The sequence below is a fragment of the Ranitomeya variabilis genome, chromosome 2 (genome assembly GCF_051348905.1).
Source record: "Ranitomeya variabilis isolate aRanVar5 chromosome 2, aRanVar5.hap1, whole genome shotgun sequence".
NCBI lineage: Eukaryota > Metazoa > Chordata > Amphibia > Anura > Dendrobatidae > Ranitomeya > Ranitomeya variabilis.
The window spans coordinates 420,628,812-420,646,821 of record NC_135233.1 but is presented as its reverse complement, the minus strand read 5'-3'; the positions used below and the strand labels follow the sequence as shown (position 1 = coordinate 420,646,821).

At 47.9% G+C, this 18,010-nt stretch overlaps 1 protein-coding gene across 2 annotated transcripts in view; it reads left to right on the top strand.

Annotated features, from left to right (window-relative positions):
• The first annotated feature begins 517 nt into the window (after nt 1–517).
• The window catches only part of LMO1 (LIM domain only 1), a 117,836-nt gene continuing 100,343 nt past the window's right edge, over nt 518–18,010 (top strand). Inside the window, exon 1 of one of the 2 annotated variants that reach the window (XM_077286616.1) lies at nt 518–873. In XM_077286616.1, coding sequence (XP_077142731.1) covers nt 852–873 — 22 coding nt within the window. In that variant the 5' untranslated portion in view covers nt 518–851. Of the gene's footprint in view, nt 874–3,299; nt 3,321–18,010 lie in introns of those variants that run through there. The other variant, XM_077286617.1, reaches the window with a different exon arrangement.

The window sequence follows — 18,010 nt, the reverse complement described above, 5'->3', positions numbered from 1 at the left end:
TGTGATGTCATCATACACTACAGTGATGTCATCATATATTACAGTGATGTCATCATACACTACAGTGATGTCATCATATATTACAGTGATGTCATCATACACTACAGTGATGTCATCATACACTACAGTGATGTCACGTGGCGGCTGCACAGGCTCGGGAGATGTGGCCACCCTCGGCTCGTATCTTTGGTGGCCGGTGTATGATCGGGGCACACACGGTGTGCAGACACAGAGCAGCCCGGGTCTCTGCTCAGGTCCTCCGCCGTGCCCGTGTCATCCTCCCTCCTCACACGTTCGCTCACTGACTGCGCTTTTGTGTTTTGTCAGAATTAATGAGAAAAGTTCTCTTGCCCTGGGGGTAATTAGTGTCCTTGGAGTTAAATAAGCTAATACTTAGACACCCCTCGCACAGCCAATTATGTTTGTGTATTGAATAATTGATTCAAAGGAGGGGGATGGGCGGCTAATCAGATCTCAGCATAATGAATTGATTTAATTAACGAGGGGATCTGAGGGTCTGGGAGAAGCCGGCGCATTTCTCCGGCAGCAGCGGCAGGGAGCACACGCCGGCACCAGCTCCCACAGACGGAGATTCTGTCATTTCAGATCCTGCAGCCGGGGCCACAATTACATTAGATCCTGCAGACGAGGTGTCGTGGGAGCCCGGTGCCCCCGTCAGCAGCGCCCCGGCGGTGGCTTCTGCACGGCGCAGGGATCAGGAGGCTGAGCAGTCCCTGGACCCAGCAGAGGACAACCGGCCGCTTCCTCGCCTGCTCTGTCTCCTCTCCGTGTTGGAGGCTCCTGGTGACGGCGGAGCAGCCGAGCTCGGGCTCCCTGCAGCCTCTGGGAGGATGGTGCTGGACAAGGAGGACGGTGAGTCCGCCGTTATTTATCACTCGCTGCTTTGTACGTGATTGTGGCGGGGGATGCCTGCCGCTCTGCACACTGCTCCGCTCGGCACGCTTCTGCTCGCTGCTCTGCTCCTCTTTATTCTGTAGTCTTCGCTCTGCACTGCAGCATGGCTCCGCACACTGGCTCTGCCGGCTCCGGGTGCCATCGCTCCTTCCTCCACACTCATCTCTCCTGTTTTTTTTCCTTGTGTTCATTGATTCCCGGCGTCTGCAGATTCCTCCTATTAATAGACTGGAGAGCAGGAGGCATCAGACGCCGCCGCTGCGCCGCCGCCGGGGGAGAGATCCTCGGGCTGGAGCGGAACTCATTTACTTTTCAGATGAGACATGTGAAGGACGGACTGACAGGAAACTAGTTTTTGGTTGTCCACATATGTGGGGTCTGGCAGGAGGGACGGGAGCGGTCGGGGGAGGGGGCAGACACGCTGGACCCTGAGCGCCGATTCTCACAGACGCAGATTTATTTCTTTTAATTGTACAATTGAAAATTTTGCAAAGGTTGAAAAATTCACGAATGGAAAAAAAAGGCGAATAACGGCGAGCGGAGGGCTCATTACTGACACATGGAGGGGCGTCTATATCAGGTGGTCCCAAGGAGGAAAACGAACCCGACCTTCCTCATCAGAGTGCAATTAGGAGCTGTGGTCAATGCAGACACCCGGTAATATCGGGGATGTGTGTGACCCCCAGTCTGGGAAGGGTTAATTACAGTTACACGTTACCGGTACAAGTCATGAAACTTTGATTTTCATCACTCTCATCCTCCTCATCACCCTCATCCTCCACATCACCCTCATCCTCCTCATCACCCTCATCCTCCACATCACCCTCATCCTTCACATCACCCTCATCCTCCTCATCACCCTCATCCTCCACATCACCCTCATCCTCCACATCACCCTCATCCTCCACATCACCCTCATCCTCCACATCACCCTCATCCTCCACATCACCCTCATCCTCCACATCAGCCTCATCCTCCACATCACCCTCATCCTCCACATCACCCTCATCCTCCACATCACCCTCATCCTCCACATCACCCTCATCCTCCACATCAGCCTCATCCTCCACATCAGCCTCATCCTCCACATCCTCCTCATCCTCCACATCCTCCTCATCACCCTCATTCTCCTCATCACCCTCATCCTCCTCATAACCCTCATCCTCCTCATCATCCTCATCCTCCACATCACCCTCATCCTCCACATCACCCTCATCCTCCACATCACCCTCATCCTCCACATCACCCTCATCCTCCTCATCACCCTCATCCTCCTCATCACCCTCATCCTCCACATCACCCTCATCCTTCACATCACCCTCATCCTCCACATCACCCTCATTCTCATCAGCCTCATCCTCCACATCACCCTCATCCTCCACATCACCCTCATCAGCCTCATCCTCCTCATCACCCTCATCCTCCACATCACCCTCATCCTCCACATCACCCTCATCCTCCACATCACCCTCATCCTCCACATCACCCTCATCCTCCACATCACCCTCATCCTTCACATCACCCTCATCCTCCACATCACCCGCATCCTCTACATCACCCTCATCCTCCACATCACCCTCATCCTCCACATCAGCCTCATCCTCCACATCCTCCACATCCTCCACATCCTCCTCATCATCCTCATCCTCCTCATCACCCTCACTCTCCTCATCACCCTCATCCTCCTCATCACCCTCATCACCCTCATCCTCCACATCCTCCTCATCACCCTCATCCTCCTCATCACCCTCATCCTCCTCATCACCCTCATCCTCCTCATCACCCTCATCCTCCTCATCACCCTCATCACCCTCATCACCCTCATCCTCCACATCCTCCTCATCACCCTCATCCTCCTCATCACCCTCATCCTCCTCATCACCCTCATCCTCCTCATCACCCTCATCCTCCTCATCACCCTCATCCTCCTCATCACCCTCATTCTCCTCATCACCCTCATTCTCCTCATCACCCTCATTCTCCTCATCACCCTCATCCTCCTCATCACCCTCATCCTCCTCATCACCCTCATCCTCCACAGCACCCTCATCCTTCACATCACCCTCATCCTCCACATCACCCTCATTCTCCTCATCACCCTCATTCTCCTCATCACCCTCATTCTCCTCATCACCCTCATCCTCCACCCTCATCCTCCACATCACCCTCATCCTCCTCAGCAGACCGGTATAGAGGACCTGCGTGGCTCCCCGCGCAGACAGGGCAGCGTTAATGGAGTAGTCCCCGGTGTCCGCGGCTGATCAGGGGCATTTTACCTTTCGGGATCGGTGTCAGCTCGAGCACTTCACTCACAATCTCGCGATCCATCTCCAGAAGACGCCGTGTGGCCGCAGCCGCCGGTTCTAATGGCCGCCAGATGTCTGACATTGATCTCCTCTAAAAAGGTGCAATTATCCGGAGTGTGAACAGCGGATCTGCGGGGTCGTTGCAGCAGCACTTATGGCGAGGACGCGGGCAGGTGTCTCCAAGACGACAAATGTATGAGAGGGGCTGAAGTGGCCGCACTGGAGTACGTGCTGCCTCGGGGTCACCCTCCGTGTATACATAGTCTTTACCTTTATGTAGCGGCCACATATGCCGCAGCGCTATACACAGATGGTCGTCACTCACTTCGGTCCCTGTCCCCATTGGGCTCACAATCTAAATGCCGCATTAGTCAGATATTGTCCTGACCAACAATGCACCCAGAGGGGCTCACTGCGTCTGTGAGGGGCTTCTCGGCTCAGCGCCCCGTCCTTTGGTTCACTATGAGTCTGAATCCTATCCATGAGGAAACTTCATCTAAGGGTTCCTACTCACTTGTGAGCAACTCGGATGAGTCTCGCATGTTTAAAACAAGGCTCTGCACCCGGCACTCAGATCGGAGCGTGCGGCCGCATAGGAATACATGCAGCCGCTCACTCCGCTCCTGTGTTGCCAGGTGCAGTGCTGGGTATTGCCGTGCGAGACTCATTCGAGTCTCGCGCAAGTGAGTAGGAGCCCTAAGAGTCCAGCAGAAAGTCAATGGGACAGCGCTGGTGAAGGCCACAGGACCTGGCGGAGGGAGAAGTGGAGGCAGTGCTGGGGAGGTCTGCAGAGGCTGGAGGCAGTGCTGGGGAGGTCCGCGGGGGTTGGAGGCAGTGCTGGTGAGGTCTGCGGAGGCAGCGCTGGTGAGGTCTGCGGGGGCTGTTGGCAGCGCTGGTGAGGTCTGCGAGGGCTGGAGGCAGTGCTGGTGAGGTTCGAGGGGGTTGGAGGCAGCGCTGGTGAGGTCTGCGGGGGCTGGAGGCAGCACTGGTGAGGTCCGCAGAGGCTGGAGGCATCGCTGGTGAGGTCCGCGGGGGCTGGAGGCAGCGCTGGTGAGGTCCGCGGGGGCTGGAGGCAGCGCTGGTGAGGTCCGCGGGGGCTGGAGGCAGCGCTGGTGAGGTCTGCGGGGGCTGGAGGCAGCGCTGGTGAGGTCCATGGAGGCTGGAGGCAGCGCTGGTGAGGTCTGCAGAGGCTGGAGGCAGCGCTGGTGAGGTCTGCGAGGGCTGGAGGCAGCGCTGGTGAGGTCCGCGGGGGTTGGAGGCAGCGCTGGTGAGGTCTGCGGGGGCTGGAGACAGCACTGGTGAGGTCCGCGGAGGCTCGAGGCAGTGCTGGTGAGGTCCGCGGGGGCTGGAGGCAGCGCTGGTGAGGTCCGCGGGGGTTGGAGGCAGCGCTGGTGAGGTCTGCGGAGGCAGCGCTGGTGAGGTCTGCGGGGGCTGGAGGCAGCTCTGGTGAGGTCCATGGAGGCTGGAGGCAGCGCTGGTGAGGTCTGCAGAGGCTGGAGGTAGTACTTGTGAGGTCTGCGGGGGCTGGTGAGGTCTGTGGAGGCTGGAGGTAGTGCTTGTGCTGGGATCATTTATTGCTCTCTCACATCCACATAAGATCTTTCATTCTAAGTTTTCAGAAGTTTTTTGTTTTGCCTCTGTGGTTGTGAACTGTACTCAGGGGTAATCGGCCGATCACTGAGGACCAGATCTGGGGGACCCCGGGGGGCAGAGTTACATTTTGCCTTGTGGGGGGCAGTTAGTCCTGGAGTTGGATGGAAGGTGACTTTGTTTTTTTAATCGCTCATTGAGACGATTTTTCCTGTGTTTCCGGTTGTTTTCTATTTTGATTTTGTAACAAGTGTTTTTTTCTGGCAATTTTTAAGTCTTGTAGACAAAAACGTAGTCTGCAAATGATAAGAAAGGTATAAAAATGCCCCTAAAACGCAGTGTGAATCCTGCCGTATGCAGCGAGATAGGAGACGGTTAATGTGAAGGGACGGTGTGCGGTAACGCTGATCGCCCAGAATACGAGACGATCTGCGGCATTAATGGGAGATCTGACGAGACCGAGCGAAGCAGCAGAAGATCCTGTGTGACGGGATGGAGGTGGATGTAACAATGTAACAACCTGTGAAAACTGAGATCTATGATCTGCACCGTGGAGACTTTGGGAAATTATTATATTTGGGCTTTTTTTTCTAATTTTGTATTTTTTTGCTTGTTTTGCATTTGTGTCTTATTGTTCTTTTAGTTTGCGCCTTTTTTAACGACTATTATACGGTGCATTTATTTGTTAGTTTTTGCATTGTGTGTGAGGTTTGGCAGTCTCTAAAAGTTTGTGGCTAATTCATAAATTGCGACTTTTAAAAAGTTGCTAACTTTTTGTGCAAATTCCCCCAGTGTGATTTTTTTTCTACTTCTATAATTTTTGAACAAATTTATTTGAGCAGAACGTCTGATTGTTTTGTGAACTAAAAAGTCACAAAAAAGGTAAGAGGCGAAAACTAAAAGCTCTTTGGTTTTGTACAAAACTCATGACCCACGTTCACCGTTTTGAATGTTTGGCGCAAAGCACAAATAATACAAAGCGTTATATATATATTACACTCCGCCATCATCTACCCGCTACCACAAGATAGAAGTGAGAAAGACAAAAAGAAGGAAAAGCAATAGGAAACCTGAGAGTGGCAGCACAGCGATGTCCTGGACCCCTGAGCTTACACTCTACAGACTGTGACGGTATCAGGAGTGCCTCCGCCCCGCTATCAGGAGTGCCCCCGCCCCGCTATCAGGAGTGCTCCTCGCTATCAGGAGTGCCCCCCACTATCAGGAGTGCCCCCACCCCGCTATCAGGAGTGCCCCCCACTATCAGGAGTGCTCCCTGCTATCAGGAGTGCCCCCGCCCTGCTATCAGGAGTGCCCTCCGCTATCAGGAGTGCCCCCCACTATCAGGAGTGCCCCCACCCCGCTATCAGGAGTGCCCCCCACTATCAGGAGTGCTCCCCGCTATCAGGAGTGCCCCCGCCCTGGTACCAGGAGTGCCCTCCGCTATCAGGAGTTCCCCCCACTATCAGGAGTGCCCCCGCCCCGCTATCAGGAGTGCTCCCCGCTATCAGGAGTGCTCCCCGCTATCAGGAGTGCCCCCGCCCTGGTATCAGGAGTGCCCTCCGCTATCAGGAGTGCCCCCCACTATCAGGAGTGCCCCCGCCCCGCTATCAGGAGTGCTCCCCGCTATCAGGAGTGCCCTCGCCCCGCTATCAGGAGTGCCCCCCGCTATCAGGAGTGCTCCCCGCTATCAGGAGTGCCCCCGCCCCACTATCAGGAGTGCCCCACCCCACTATCAGGAGTGCCCCCGCCCCGCTATCAGGAGTGCTCCCCGCTATCAGGAGTGCCCTCGCCCTGCTATCAGGAGTGCCCCCCGCTATCAGGAGTGCCCCCCACTATCAGGAGTGCCCCCCGCTATCAGGAGTGCCCCCCACTATCAGTAGTGCCCCACTATCAGGAGTGCCCCCCACTATCAGGAGTGCTCCTGCCCCGCTATCAGGAGTGCCATGCTCCGCTATCAGGAGTGCTCCCGCCCCGCTATCAGGCGTGCCCCCCGCTATCAGGAGTGCCCCCCACTATCAGGAGTGCCCCACCCCGCTATCAGGAGTGCTCCCGCCCCGCTATCAGGAGTGCCATGCTCCGCTATCAGGAGTGCTCCCACCCCGCTATCAGGCGTGCCCCCCGCTATCAGGAGTGTTCCCCGCTATCGGGAGTCTCCCGCCCCGCTATCAGGAGTGTCCCCCCGCACGTCAAGGAGAGGCGTCACAACCTCCCATGTGCAGGATCACTCCTGAGAATGTTTCCATCTGGTAGCCGATGTGACACCTTCAGTCCGGGTGACCCTTACACCAAGCGCTGGGCACTTATCACACCGTCACGCCGGCTCTACCCTGTCGGTACGGCTGCGCCGCTATCAGCGGAGGTCACCTTGCTGATCCATTCTAGGCGGAGTGGACATGATTGCACCTGATGCCACTTTCCATTCTGTGCCAATCTGCTCTTACCGGTAATAAAACTTTATACAGATGGCAAATCCTCTGTGGCGGCTGCGGGGGAAGGTAATTGGAGATTCTGTTTTAAGTAGCATATTTTTCATTATGCCGCGATGAAATGACTTAAAAAGATTGCAGCCGCGCTGATCAATACTTCTGTGCGAAATGCTTCCTTTAATCATGCAAAGTAAGTGACAGGTTCAGTATCTGTAGCTGAGGGTGAGGAGCGGACGGTGAGCTGCTGGGGGTGAGCAGTGGAGGACGAGCAGCGGAGGGCGAGGAGCCGAGGGTGAGGAGCGGAGGGCGAGGAGGGGAGGGCGAGCAGCGGAGAGAGAGGAGTGGAGGGTGAGCAGTGGAGGGTGAGCAGCGGAGGACGAGGAGCGGAGGGTGAGGAGCGGAGGGTGAGGAGAAGAGGGCGAAGAGTGGAGGACGAGCAGCGGAGGACAAGGAGTGGAGGGTGACTAGCGGAGGGCGAGCAGTGGAAGGTGAGGAATGGAGGGCGAGCAGTGGAGAGAGAGAGGTGGAGGGCGAGGAGTGGAGGGCGAGCAGTGGAGAGAGAAGCGGACGGCGAGGAGCGGAAGGCGAGCAGTGGAGAGAGAGGAGTGGAGAGAGAGGAGCGGAGGGTGAGGAGCGGACGGCGAGCAGCGGAGAGCGAAGAGCCGAGGGCGAAGAATGGAGGACGAGCAGTGGAGGGTGAGGAGCCCAGGGCGAGCAGCAGAGGGTGAGGAACGGGGGTTGAGCAGGCGTAAGGTGAGCAGTGGAGGGCGAGGAGCGGATGACGAGGAGCGGACGGCGAGCAGCGGAGGGCGAGCCGCAGAGAGGAGTGGAAGGCGAGCAGCGGAGAGAGGAGCGGAGAGCGAGGAGCGGATGGTGAGGAGCGGAGGGCGAGAAGCGGATGGTGAGGAGCGGAGACAGAGGAGCGGAGGGCGAGCAGCGGAGGGTGAGGGCAGCGACACTGATTTTCAGCAGAGCAGCAGGAAGTCTCGCCAGCCACGAGCAAAGCCAAACATCTGACGGTCGGCGCAATATTTCCTATTTTCCTTCAAGAGATTGCAGTAAACTCCAAGCTGCAGAGATCAGTGAGAGCCGCCGCTTATCAGCCGGGAAGCTCTCGGGGAAGGTGCGCGGCTAAGTGGCTATTGATTGTATATGAATATATAAAGGTCAAGCGATAAACCGCGCATCACCGCCCAGACAGCGGCAGCCAGAGAAGCAGAGACGGACAGGGGGAGATGTCACCTGCAGTCCTATGTAACACCGCAGATAACACAGTGATAAATCAGTGCAGATAATGTAGTAGATGTCACCTGCAGTCCTATGTAACACCATAGATAACACAGTGATAATTCTCTGAGTACAGATAATGTAGATGTCACCTGCAGTCCTATGTAACAGCACAGATAACACATTGATAACTCTCTGAGTACAGATAATGTAGTACATGTCACCTGCAGTCCTATGTAACACCACATATAACAGAATGATAACTCTCTGAGTACAGATAATGTAGTACATGTCACCTGCAGTCCTATGTAACACCACAGATAACACAGTGATAACTCTCTGAGTACAGATAATGTAGTACATGTCACTTGCAGTCCCATGTAACACCACAGATACAGTTATATGAAAAAGTTTGGGCACCCCTATTAATCTTAAACTTAATGTTTTATAAAAATTGGGTTTTTTTGCAACAGCTATTTGAGTTTCATATATCTAATAACTGTTGGACACAGTAATGTTTCTGCCTTGAAATGAGGTTTATTGTACTAACAGAAATGTGCAATCTGCATTCAAACAAAATTTGACAGGTGCATAAGTATGGGCACCTCACCAGAAAAGTGACATTAATATTTAGTAGATCCTCCTTTTGCAAAAATAACAGCCTCTAGTCACTTCCTGTAGCTTTTAATGAGTTCCTGGATCCTGGATGAAGGTATTTTTGACCATTCCTCTTTACAAAACAATTCCAGTTCAGTTAAGTTTGATGGTCGCAGAGCATGGACGGCCCTCTTCAAATGATCCCACAGATGTTCAATGATATTCAGGTCTGGGGACTGGGATGGCCATTCCAGAACAGTGTAAGGCTAGGTTCAAATTGCGTTAGGGCAATCCGTTTAGCGCTAGCGCTTGCGGATTGCGCTAACGCAATGTTTTTGTAGGGGCCGCATTTAGGGGTCGCGCTAACGTCCCCGCTCTCGCAGATCCCCGATCTGCGAGAGCGGGGCACGGACCTCGGGCGCGCCGCGGACGCTGCAAGCAGCGTCCGAGGCGCGCTACAAAAGAACGGCACATCGCTAGCGCGAGCCGAAAAAGGCACGCGCTAGTGATGCGCTACAGGCGAAATTTACATTGCTGTCAATGGGTGCGCTAACGGACCCGTTGCACGGCGTTAATTGCGACATTTTCGCCGTGCAACGCTGTCCGTTAGCGATCACCCACTAACGCAATGTGAACCTAGCCTAATTGTTCCTCTGCATGAATGTCTGAGTAGAGTTGGATGGGTGTTTTGGATCATTGTCTTGCTGAAAGATCCATCCCCTGCGTAACTTCAACTTTGTCACTGATTCATGAACATTATTGTCAAGAATCTGCTGATACTGAGAGGAATCCATGCGTCCCTCAACTTTAACAAGATTCCCGGTTCCGGCATTGGCCACACAGCCTCAAAGCATGATGGAACCTCCACCAAATTTTACTGTGGGTAGCAAGTGTTTTTCTTGGAATGCTGTGTTTTTTTGCCGCCATGCTTAACGCCTTTTTGTGTGACCAAACAACTCAATCTTGGTTTCATCAGTCCACAGGACCTTCCAAAAGGAAATTGGCTTCTCCAAATGTGCTTTTGCATACCTCAGCCGACTCTGTTTGTGGCGTGCTTGCAGAAACGGCTTCTTTCGCATCACTCTCCCACACAGCTTCTCCTTGTGCAAAGTGCGTTGTATAGTTGACCGATGCACAGTGACACCATCTGCAGCAAGTTGATGCTGCAGCTCTCTGGAGGTGGTCTGAGGATTGTCCTTGACTGATCTCACCATTCTTCTTCTCTGCCTTTCCGATGTTTTTCTTGGCCTGCCACTGCTGGCCTTAACAAGAACTGTACCTGTGTTCTTCCATTTCCTTACTATGTTCCTCACAGTGGAAATTGACAGGTTAAATCTCTGAGACAGCTTTTTGTATCTTTCCCCTGAACAACTATGTTGAATAATCTTTGTTTTCAGATCATTTGACAGTTGTTTTGAGGAGCCCATGATGCCACTTTTCAGATGAGATTCAAACAGGAGAACAACTTGCAAGTGGCCACTTTAAGTAGCTTTTTTCATGATTGCATACACCTGGCTATGAAGTTCAAAGCTCAATGAGGTTACAAAACAAAAAAAAGTGCTTTAGTAAGTCAGTAAAAAGTAGGTAGGAGTATTTAAAACAAGAAAATGATAAGGGTGCCCATACTTATGTACCTGTCAAATTTTGTTTGAATGCAGATTGCACATTTTCTGTTAGTACAATAAACCTCATTTCAAGGCAGAAACATTACTGTGTCCAACAGTTATTAGATATATGAAACTGAAATAGCTGTTGCAAAAAAAGCAATTTTTATAAAACATTAAACTTAAGATTAATAGGGGTGCCCAAACTTTTTCATATAACTGTAACAGAGTGATAACTCTCTGAGTACAGATAATGTAGTAGATATCACCTGCAGTCCTATGTAACATCATAGATAACACAGTGATAACTCTCTGAGTACAGATAATGTAGATGTCACCTGCAGTCCTATGTAACAGCACAGATAACACATTGATAACTCTCTGAGTACAGATAATGTAGTACATGTCACCTGCAGTCCAATGTAACACCACCGATAAACTGATTACTCTCTGAGTACAGATAATGTAGTAGATGTCACCTGCAGTCCTATGTAACACCACCGATAAACTGATTACTCTCTGAGTACAGATAATGTAGCAGATGTAACCTGCAGTCCTATGTAACATTAAGATAACACAGTGATAACTCTCTGAGTACAGATAATGTAGTAGATGTAACCCGCAGTCCTATGTAAGACCAAGATAACACAGTGATAACTCTCTGAGTACAGATAATGTAGTAGGTGTCACCTGCAGTCCTATGTAATACCACAGATAACACAGTGATAACTCTCTGAGTACAGATAATGTAGTAGATGCCACCTGCAGTCCTATGTAACACCACAGACAACACAGTGATAACTCTCTGAGTACAGATAATGTACCAGATGTCACCTGCAGTCCTATGTAACATTGTGACAAAACAGTGCCATTCTTAAGTGATGTGAGTAATGCAGCACATGACCACTGACGCCACTGGTTGACTGTAGTGGGAAAATGGTGCGTTGTGTTTTATTACTTTATAACATTTGCTGTGTTTTTTATTTTTATAAATAATTTTCAAAGGTCAAAGAACCTGAAGGGACCAAAGCAAAACAGAGAGAACTTGTCACATCTATTATCTATCATCTATCTATTATCTATGTATCATCTATCTATTATGTATCATCTATCTATCATCTATTCTATCTACCTATCTTTCTATCTATCATCTATTATCTATTATCTATGTATCTATTATGTATCATCTATTCTATCTATCTATCTATCTATCTATTATCTATCTGTCTATCTATTATCTATCATCTATCTATTATCTATCTATCCAATATCTATCATCAAAAGGAAAAAACAGCACCTGGAAAAATTAGAACAATTGGGTGCAAAGCTTCATACCAGTCCCTATAATGGAGAAAATGAGGAAGCAGCACACCATTAATTTACTGCGGAAAAGCTATTTTATCGGCCTATTTGTGTGACGTTTGGGCTCTGTGTGTGAGAAGGCTTGAAGAAAGATCACACACAGAGCAGAAACGTTGCGCAAATAGGCCGATAAAATAGCTTTTCCGCAGTAAATTAATGGTGTGCTGCTTCCTCATTTTCTCTATCTATTATCTATATATTATATATATTATCCATCTATTATATGTTATCTATTGTCTATCAGCTATCTATTATCTATCAATTATCTATCTAGTATCTATCATATAGCTATCTATATATTATCTATCTAAATATTATCTATTTATTATCTATCTATTTATAATCCATCTTATCTAACTATTATCTATCTATTATCTATCTATCTATCTATTATCTATCTATTATTTATTTATCTATCTATCATCTATCTATTATCTATCTATTGTCTATCATCTATCTATTATCTATTATCCATCTATCATCTACTGTATTATTATCTATCTATTATCTATCTATTATCTATCATCTATCATCTATCGATCTATTATCCATCTATCATCTATCTATTATCTATCTATCTATTATCTATATATCATCTATTATCTATCATCTATCTATTATCTATCTATCTATTATCTATCTATCTATTATCTATCATCTATCTATAATCTATCATCTATTATCTATCTATCTATTATCTATCATCTATCTATAATCTATCATCTATTATCTATCTATTTATATATTATCTATCATCTATCTATCTATTATCCATCTATTAATTATCTATCTATCTATTATCTATATATCATCTATTATCTATCTCACAAAATGTAATTTCCCTTTACATATTTTTCTAATTATCTTTCTTCTATAAAGCTCCAAAACGTTTTTATGAGCCTCACAGTCGGGCAGCCTCACAGTCGGGCAGCCTCACAGTCGGGCAGCCTCACAGTCGGGCAGCCTCACAGTCGGGCAGCCTCACAGTCGGGCAGCCTCACAGTCGGGCAGCCTCACAGTCGGGCAGCATCGCTCGCGCTTTTGTTTGTTTCGTCACCGTATAAAACCGGACTTGGCAGAATCCTTTTATTTTTGGGTAGAGTAATCTTTATGTGGAAATATTTGACTTATTACGATGCATCGTAAACCTGTCACTCGCCTTTATGTCACACAGACGAGCAGCAACAACACGATTAGTTACATGTACCGAGAGAAACCACCGCATAGAGTTAACCCTGTCCCTGCCAGAGGCCGCCACAAGGCAAAGTTGTTACCCGTCCGTAGAAGCTGCGGAATAAAGCGCGAGCCGACAGTGCTATTATATAACATGCTCTATCATGTCATCATAAGTACTAATCTCATCACTGGGTCTAACATCATGGAGATTATCAGGAGTTCTTATTCCAGGGAGGCCTCTTCGCTTTTCTTATAAGATGGTCTCCTAGGGGGGTTCGCCAGCACAGATATGGGGGCGCTGGCACATTATCACCAGGCATCTGGTCTGGATGTTGGAAGATCTGGTTCTAGAGATGATCGCGTGGAGAGGTTACACTGGATTTCATTTTTATTTATTTCATGTATTTATGATTATTTTTCTTCTCTTTTCTTTTTTTTATTATAATTATTACTTTTTATTTTTTACACTTATAATGGGAAATTCAAACTTTTGACCATATTTTTTCATTATATATATATATTTTTAGAAAGTTTGATAGAATAAGCGTACATGAGAATAACATTATTTGTGGCCATTATATGACTTGTACCCTGCAGTTTTTCCACCTACACCTCAAACCTCAGCAGTTTCTCCTTGCATACTTCTACTTTTACTGCATTTCCCTCCAGCTTCTCTCCTCTCCACAGAGTTTTATATATAATATATATAGCAAGCAGGTGTAATCTGATCCTTTGTTGCAGACAGATTTGTAGACAGATCTGAGCAGATTTGGAGAGTGAATCATCAGTACAGCAGGCAAAAAGTGACAAGGAAAAAGGTAATTTTTTCTAATTAGATGCATTACAAAATTTCTTATCCTCACTTGCACTGTTGATTTATTAAAGCATATAACTAATAGAGTCTCCAAAACGTGAAGGAGAAGTAAATCTCTCCATTATACTTTTACTTTGTCAATATTCCATGCTTGGCTTTAAATGGAAACTGTCAGCAGGTTTTTTCTATGTAATCTGAGAGTAGCACCATGTAGGAGCTGAGACCCTGATTCCAGCGATATGTCACTTACTGGACTGCTTGCTGCAGTTTTGATAAAATCTCTGTTTTCTCTGCTATAGATGTAGCAGTGCTCAGAATGCTGAGCCCTGTATAACCCCGCCCACACACCTGATTGGCAGCTCTGTGTACATTCTCAGCAAGCTGCCAATCAGTGATGGGGGTGGGGTTACAAAGTTTAGCTGGACTAATGTGCACCAGAGAACTAGTCTTGCAATGATATTTTCCTGCTGATAACACAATGATTGTGTTGCAGCACACCGCCCAGCAAGTGCTGCTCTCAGATTAATTTGCAAAAACCTGCTGAAAGATTATCTTTAGCTGCAAATATTCACACACAATACTGAACAAAACCTGCAAGTGGGAAGGTGGAACATTGCTCAGTTTTTGCAGTAAGGGTATGTGCACACGTTCAGGTTTTTTTGCGTTTTTTTCACGTTTTTTCACGATAAAAACACTATAAAAACTCATTAAAAACGCATACATTATGCATCCTATAAATTTAGAATGCATTCTGCATGTTTTGTGCACATGGTGCGTTTTTTTTCCACGAAAATAATGCATCGCGGTAAAAAAAGCAGCATGTTCATTAATTTTGCGGATTTTCCGCGTTTTTCCCGCAATTATATGCATTTGGAAAAAAAACGCACAAAAAAACGCACCAAAAACGTGTCAAAAACGCGTCAAAGACGCATGAAAAAAAAAAAAAACGCATGCGGTTTTCTGGCAGAAATGTCCGTTTTTTGTCAGGAAAATTTCTGCAAGAAATCCTGACGTCTGCACATCGCCTAACTGGTCTCATGCAGGGGTGAAACATTGTAATGTAAATGTTGCTTGCACACATGTCAGGACTGGGGAGGCACAGCTGAGGGGGAGACAACAAATATTCAGGTACCTTTTATTAAATGTCAGTGAATGGAGCCAGAGATGAGAGCTGGGAATACATTCATGAGATAAAGTCAATTTTGCATCATGTAGAATCTGGAGGGTGAAATTGGAAAAAAAAAAAATATTTTTTTCCTAATTTACCGGTATATTGTTATTTTATATTTTCTCTTTACTGACAAATGTGACTATTTAGTATTAGGTAATTCTTTCTCATTCATCGCAAATCCACAAGATTCCATAAATGTCCCCGATGGAATAAACTTTTGCCACATTTCATTACCATTAGAGGGCGGGATCAGCAGGGTCATCTTATTATCATTAGAGGACAGGGTCAGCAGAGTAATCTCATTATCATTAGAGGGCGGGATCAGCAGGGTCATCTTATTATCATTAGAGTGCAAGGTCAGCAGAGTGATCTTATTAACACTAGAGTGCAGGGTCAGCAGTGTCATCTCATTACATTAGAGTGCAGGGTCAGCAGAGTCATCTTATCATTAGAGGGCGGGGTCAGCAGTCAAGTCATTATCATTAGAGGGAGGGGTCAGCAGAGTCATCTTATTTTCATTAGAGGACAGGGTCAGCAGAGTCATCTTATTATCATTAGAGGGCGGGGTCAGCAGTCATGTCATTATCATTAGAGGGAGGGGTCAGCAGAGTCATCTTATTTTCATTAGAAAACAGGGTCAGCAGAGTCATCTCATTACCATTAGAGGGCGGGATCAGCAGGGTCATCTTATTATCATTAGAGTGCAGGGTCAGCAGAGTCATCTCATTACATTAGAGTGCAGGGTCAGCAGAGTCATCTTATTATCATTAGAGGGTGGGGTCAGCAGTCAAGTCATTATCATTAGAGGGAGGGGTCAGCAGAGTCATGTTATTTTCATTAGAGGACAGGGTCAGTAGAGTCATCTCATTATCATTAGAGGGCAGGGTCAGCAGAATCATCTTATCATTAGAGGGCAGGGTCAGCAGAGTAATCTCATTATCATTAGAGGGCAGGGTCAGCAGAGTCATCTCATTATCATTGGAGGGCGGGGTCAGCAGAGCTATACATGGATCCATTTCTGTACATAGCTCTCCTGTCACTCTCTGGTCTGTGGGGGAGGGGTAATACCTAGAGAGTGTTTGTTTATTGACACTTTTCTGAGCATTGTTTCTGATTCATTGCAGCTGCCATATGTATACGTACCCTCTATGTACTCCATATATACCCCCATGTACACCATGTATAACTTGTATACCCCAATATACACCACATATACCCCTATGTACACCATGTATACCCCATATACACTCACCGGCCACTTTATTAGGTACACCATGCTAGTAACGGGTTGGACCCCCTTTTGCCTTCAGAACTGCCTCAATTCTTCGTGGCATCGATTCAACAAGGTGCTGGAAGCATTCCTCAGAGATTTTGGTCCATATTGACATGATGGCATCACACAGTTGCCGCAGATTTGTCGGCTGCACATCCCAAAGATGCTCCATACAAGGCAGGATGGATCCATGCTTTCATGTTGTTTATGCCAAATTCTGACCCTACCATCCGAATGTCGCAGCAGAAATCGAGACTCATCAGACCAAGCAACGTTTTTCCAATCTTCTACTGTCCAATTTCGATGAGCTTGTGCAAATTGTAGCCTCAGTTTCCTGTTCTTAGCTGAAAGGAGTGGTACCCGGTGTGGTCTTCTGCTGCTGTAGCCCATCTGCCTCAAAGTTCGACGCACTGTGCGTTCAGAGATGCTCTTAGGCCTACCTTGGTTGTAACGGGTGGCGATTTGAGTCACTGTTGCCTTTCTATCAGCTCGAACCAGTCTGCCCATTCTCCTCTGACCTCTGGCATCAACAAGGCATTTCCGCCCACAGAACTGCCGCTCACTGGATTTTTTTTCTTTTTCGGACCATTCTCTGTAAACCCTAGAGATGGTTGTGCGTGAAAATCCCAGTAGATCAGCAGTTTCTGAAATACTCAGACCAGCCCTTCTGGCACCAACAACCATGCCACGTTCAAAGGCACTCAAATCACCTTTCTTCCCCATACTGATGCTCGGTTTGAACTGCAGGAGATTGTCTTGACCATGTCTACATGCCTAAATGCACTGAGTTGCCGCCATGTGATTGGCTGATTAGAAATTAAGTGTTAACAAGAAGTTGGACAGGTGTACCTAATAAAGTGGCCAGTGAGTGTATACCCCCTATGTATCCCATATATACCCCATATATACAAACAACATGAGGGGAGTATATACGTGCATTGCAGCTGCCCCCAGGGAAGTTATACATTATAACTAGCTGTAACATTAATATTCTTTTTCTTGTTCTTCGGACTTTTTCTTGCTAATTACCCAGTCACTATGTTGCCAGATGTTGTGTGCGCGCCGCCTCATACATTACGCCTGTCAGGAACGTCTCGGGGGATTTGTTAAGAGGATGCAGCACCTAGAATTTGCTTTATGAAAAACAGCAACTAATTCTAATCATAGATGTTCCCTAGATTGTGGCGGTGGGGGAGGCGCTGCGCTTCCACCTGGTGAATATGTCAGGCAGGTGTGAATGATCGCAGCCGTCCCATCATCATCATCATCATCATCATCATCATCATCCAATCTCATCATTGCTGGTGGAATAAATGAGATTTCAGAGACAGCCCGATTATGGCGATTATGGATTCCACAATTGTCTTTATAGTCAGATTACCGACCAATAGAAAGTGGACTAGAAAGAAAGTAACGTGTTAGGACACAGCCACAATGGGGGACTGTAGCTGCTTTCTGTAGACCTCCTCTAAAGACCCCGTCTCATCAGAGGCTCCGGCGGGTTATAGTCCTCCATGCTTTACACTGCAGCTCTGCTCATGGAAGCATC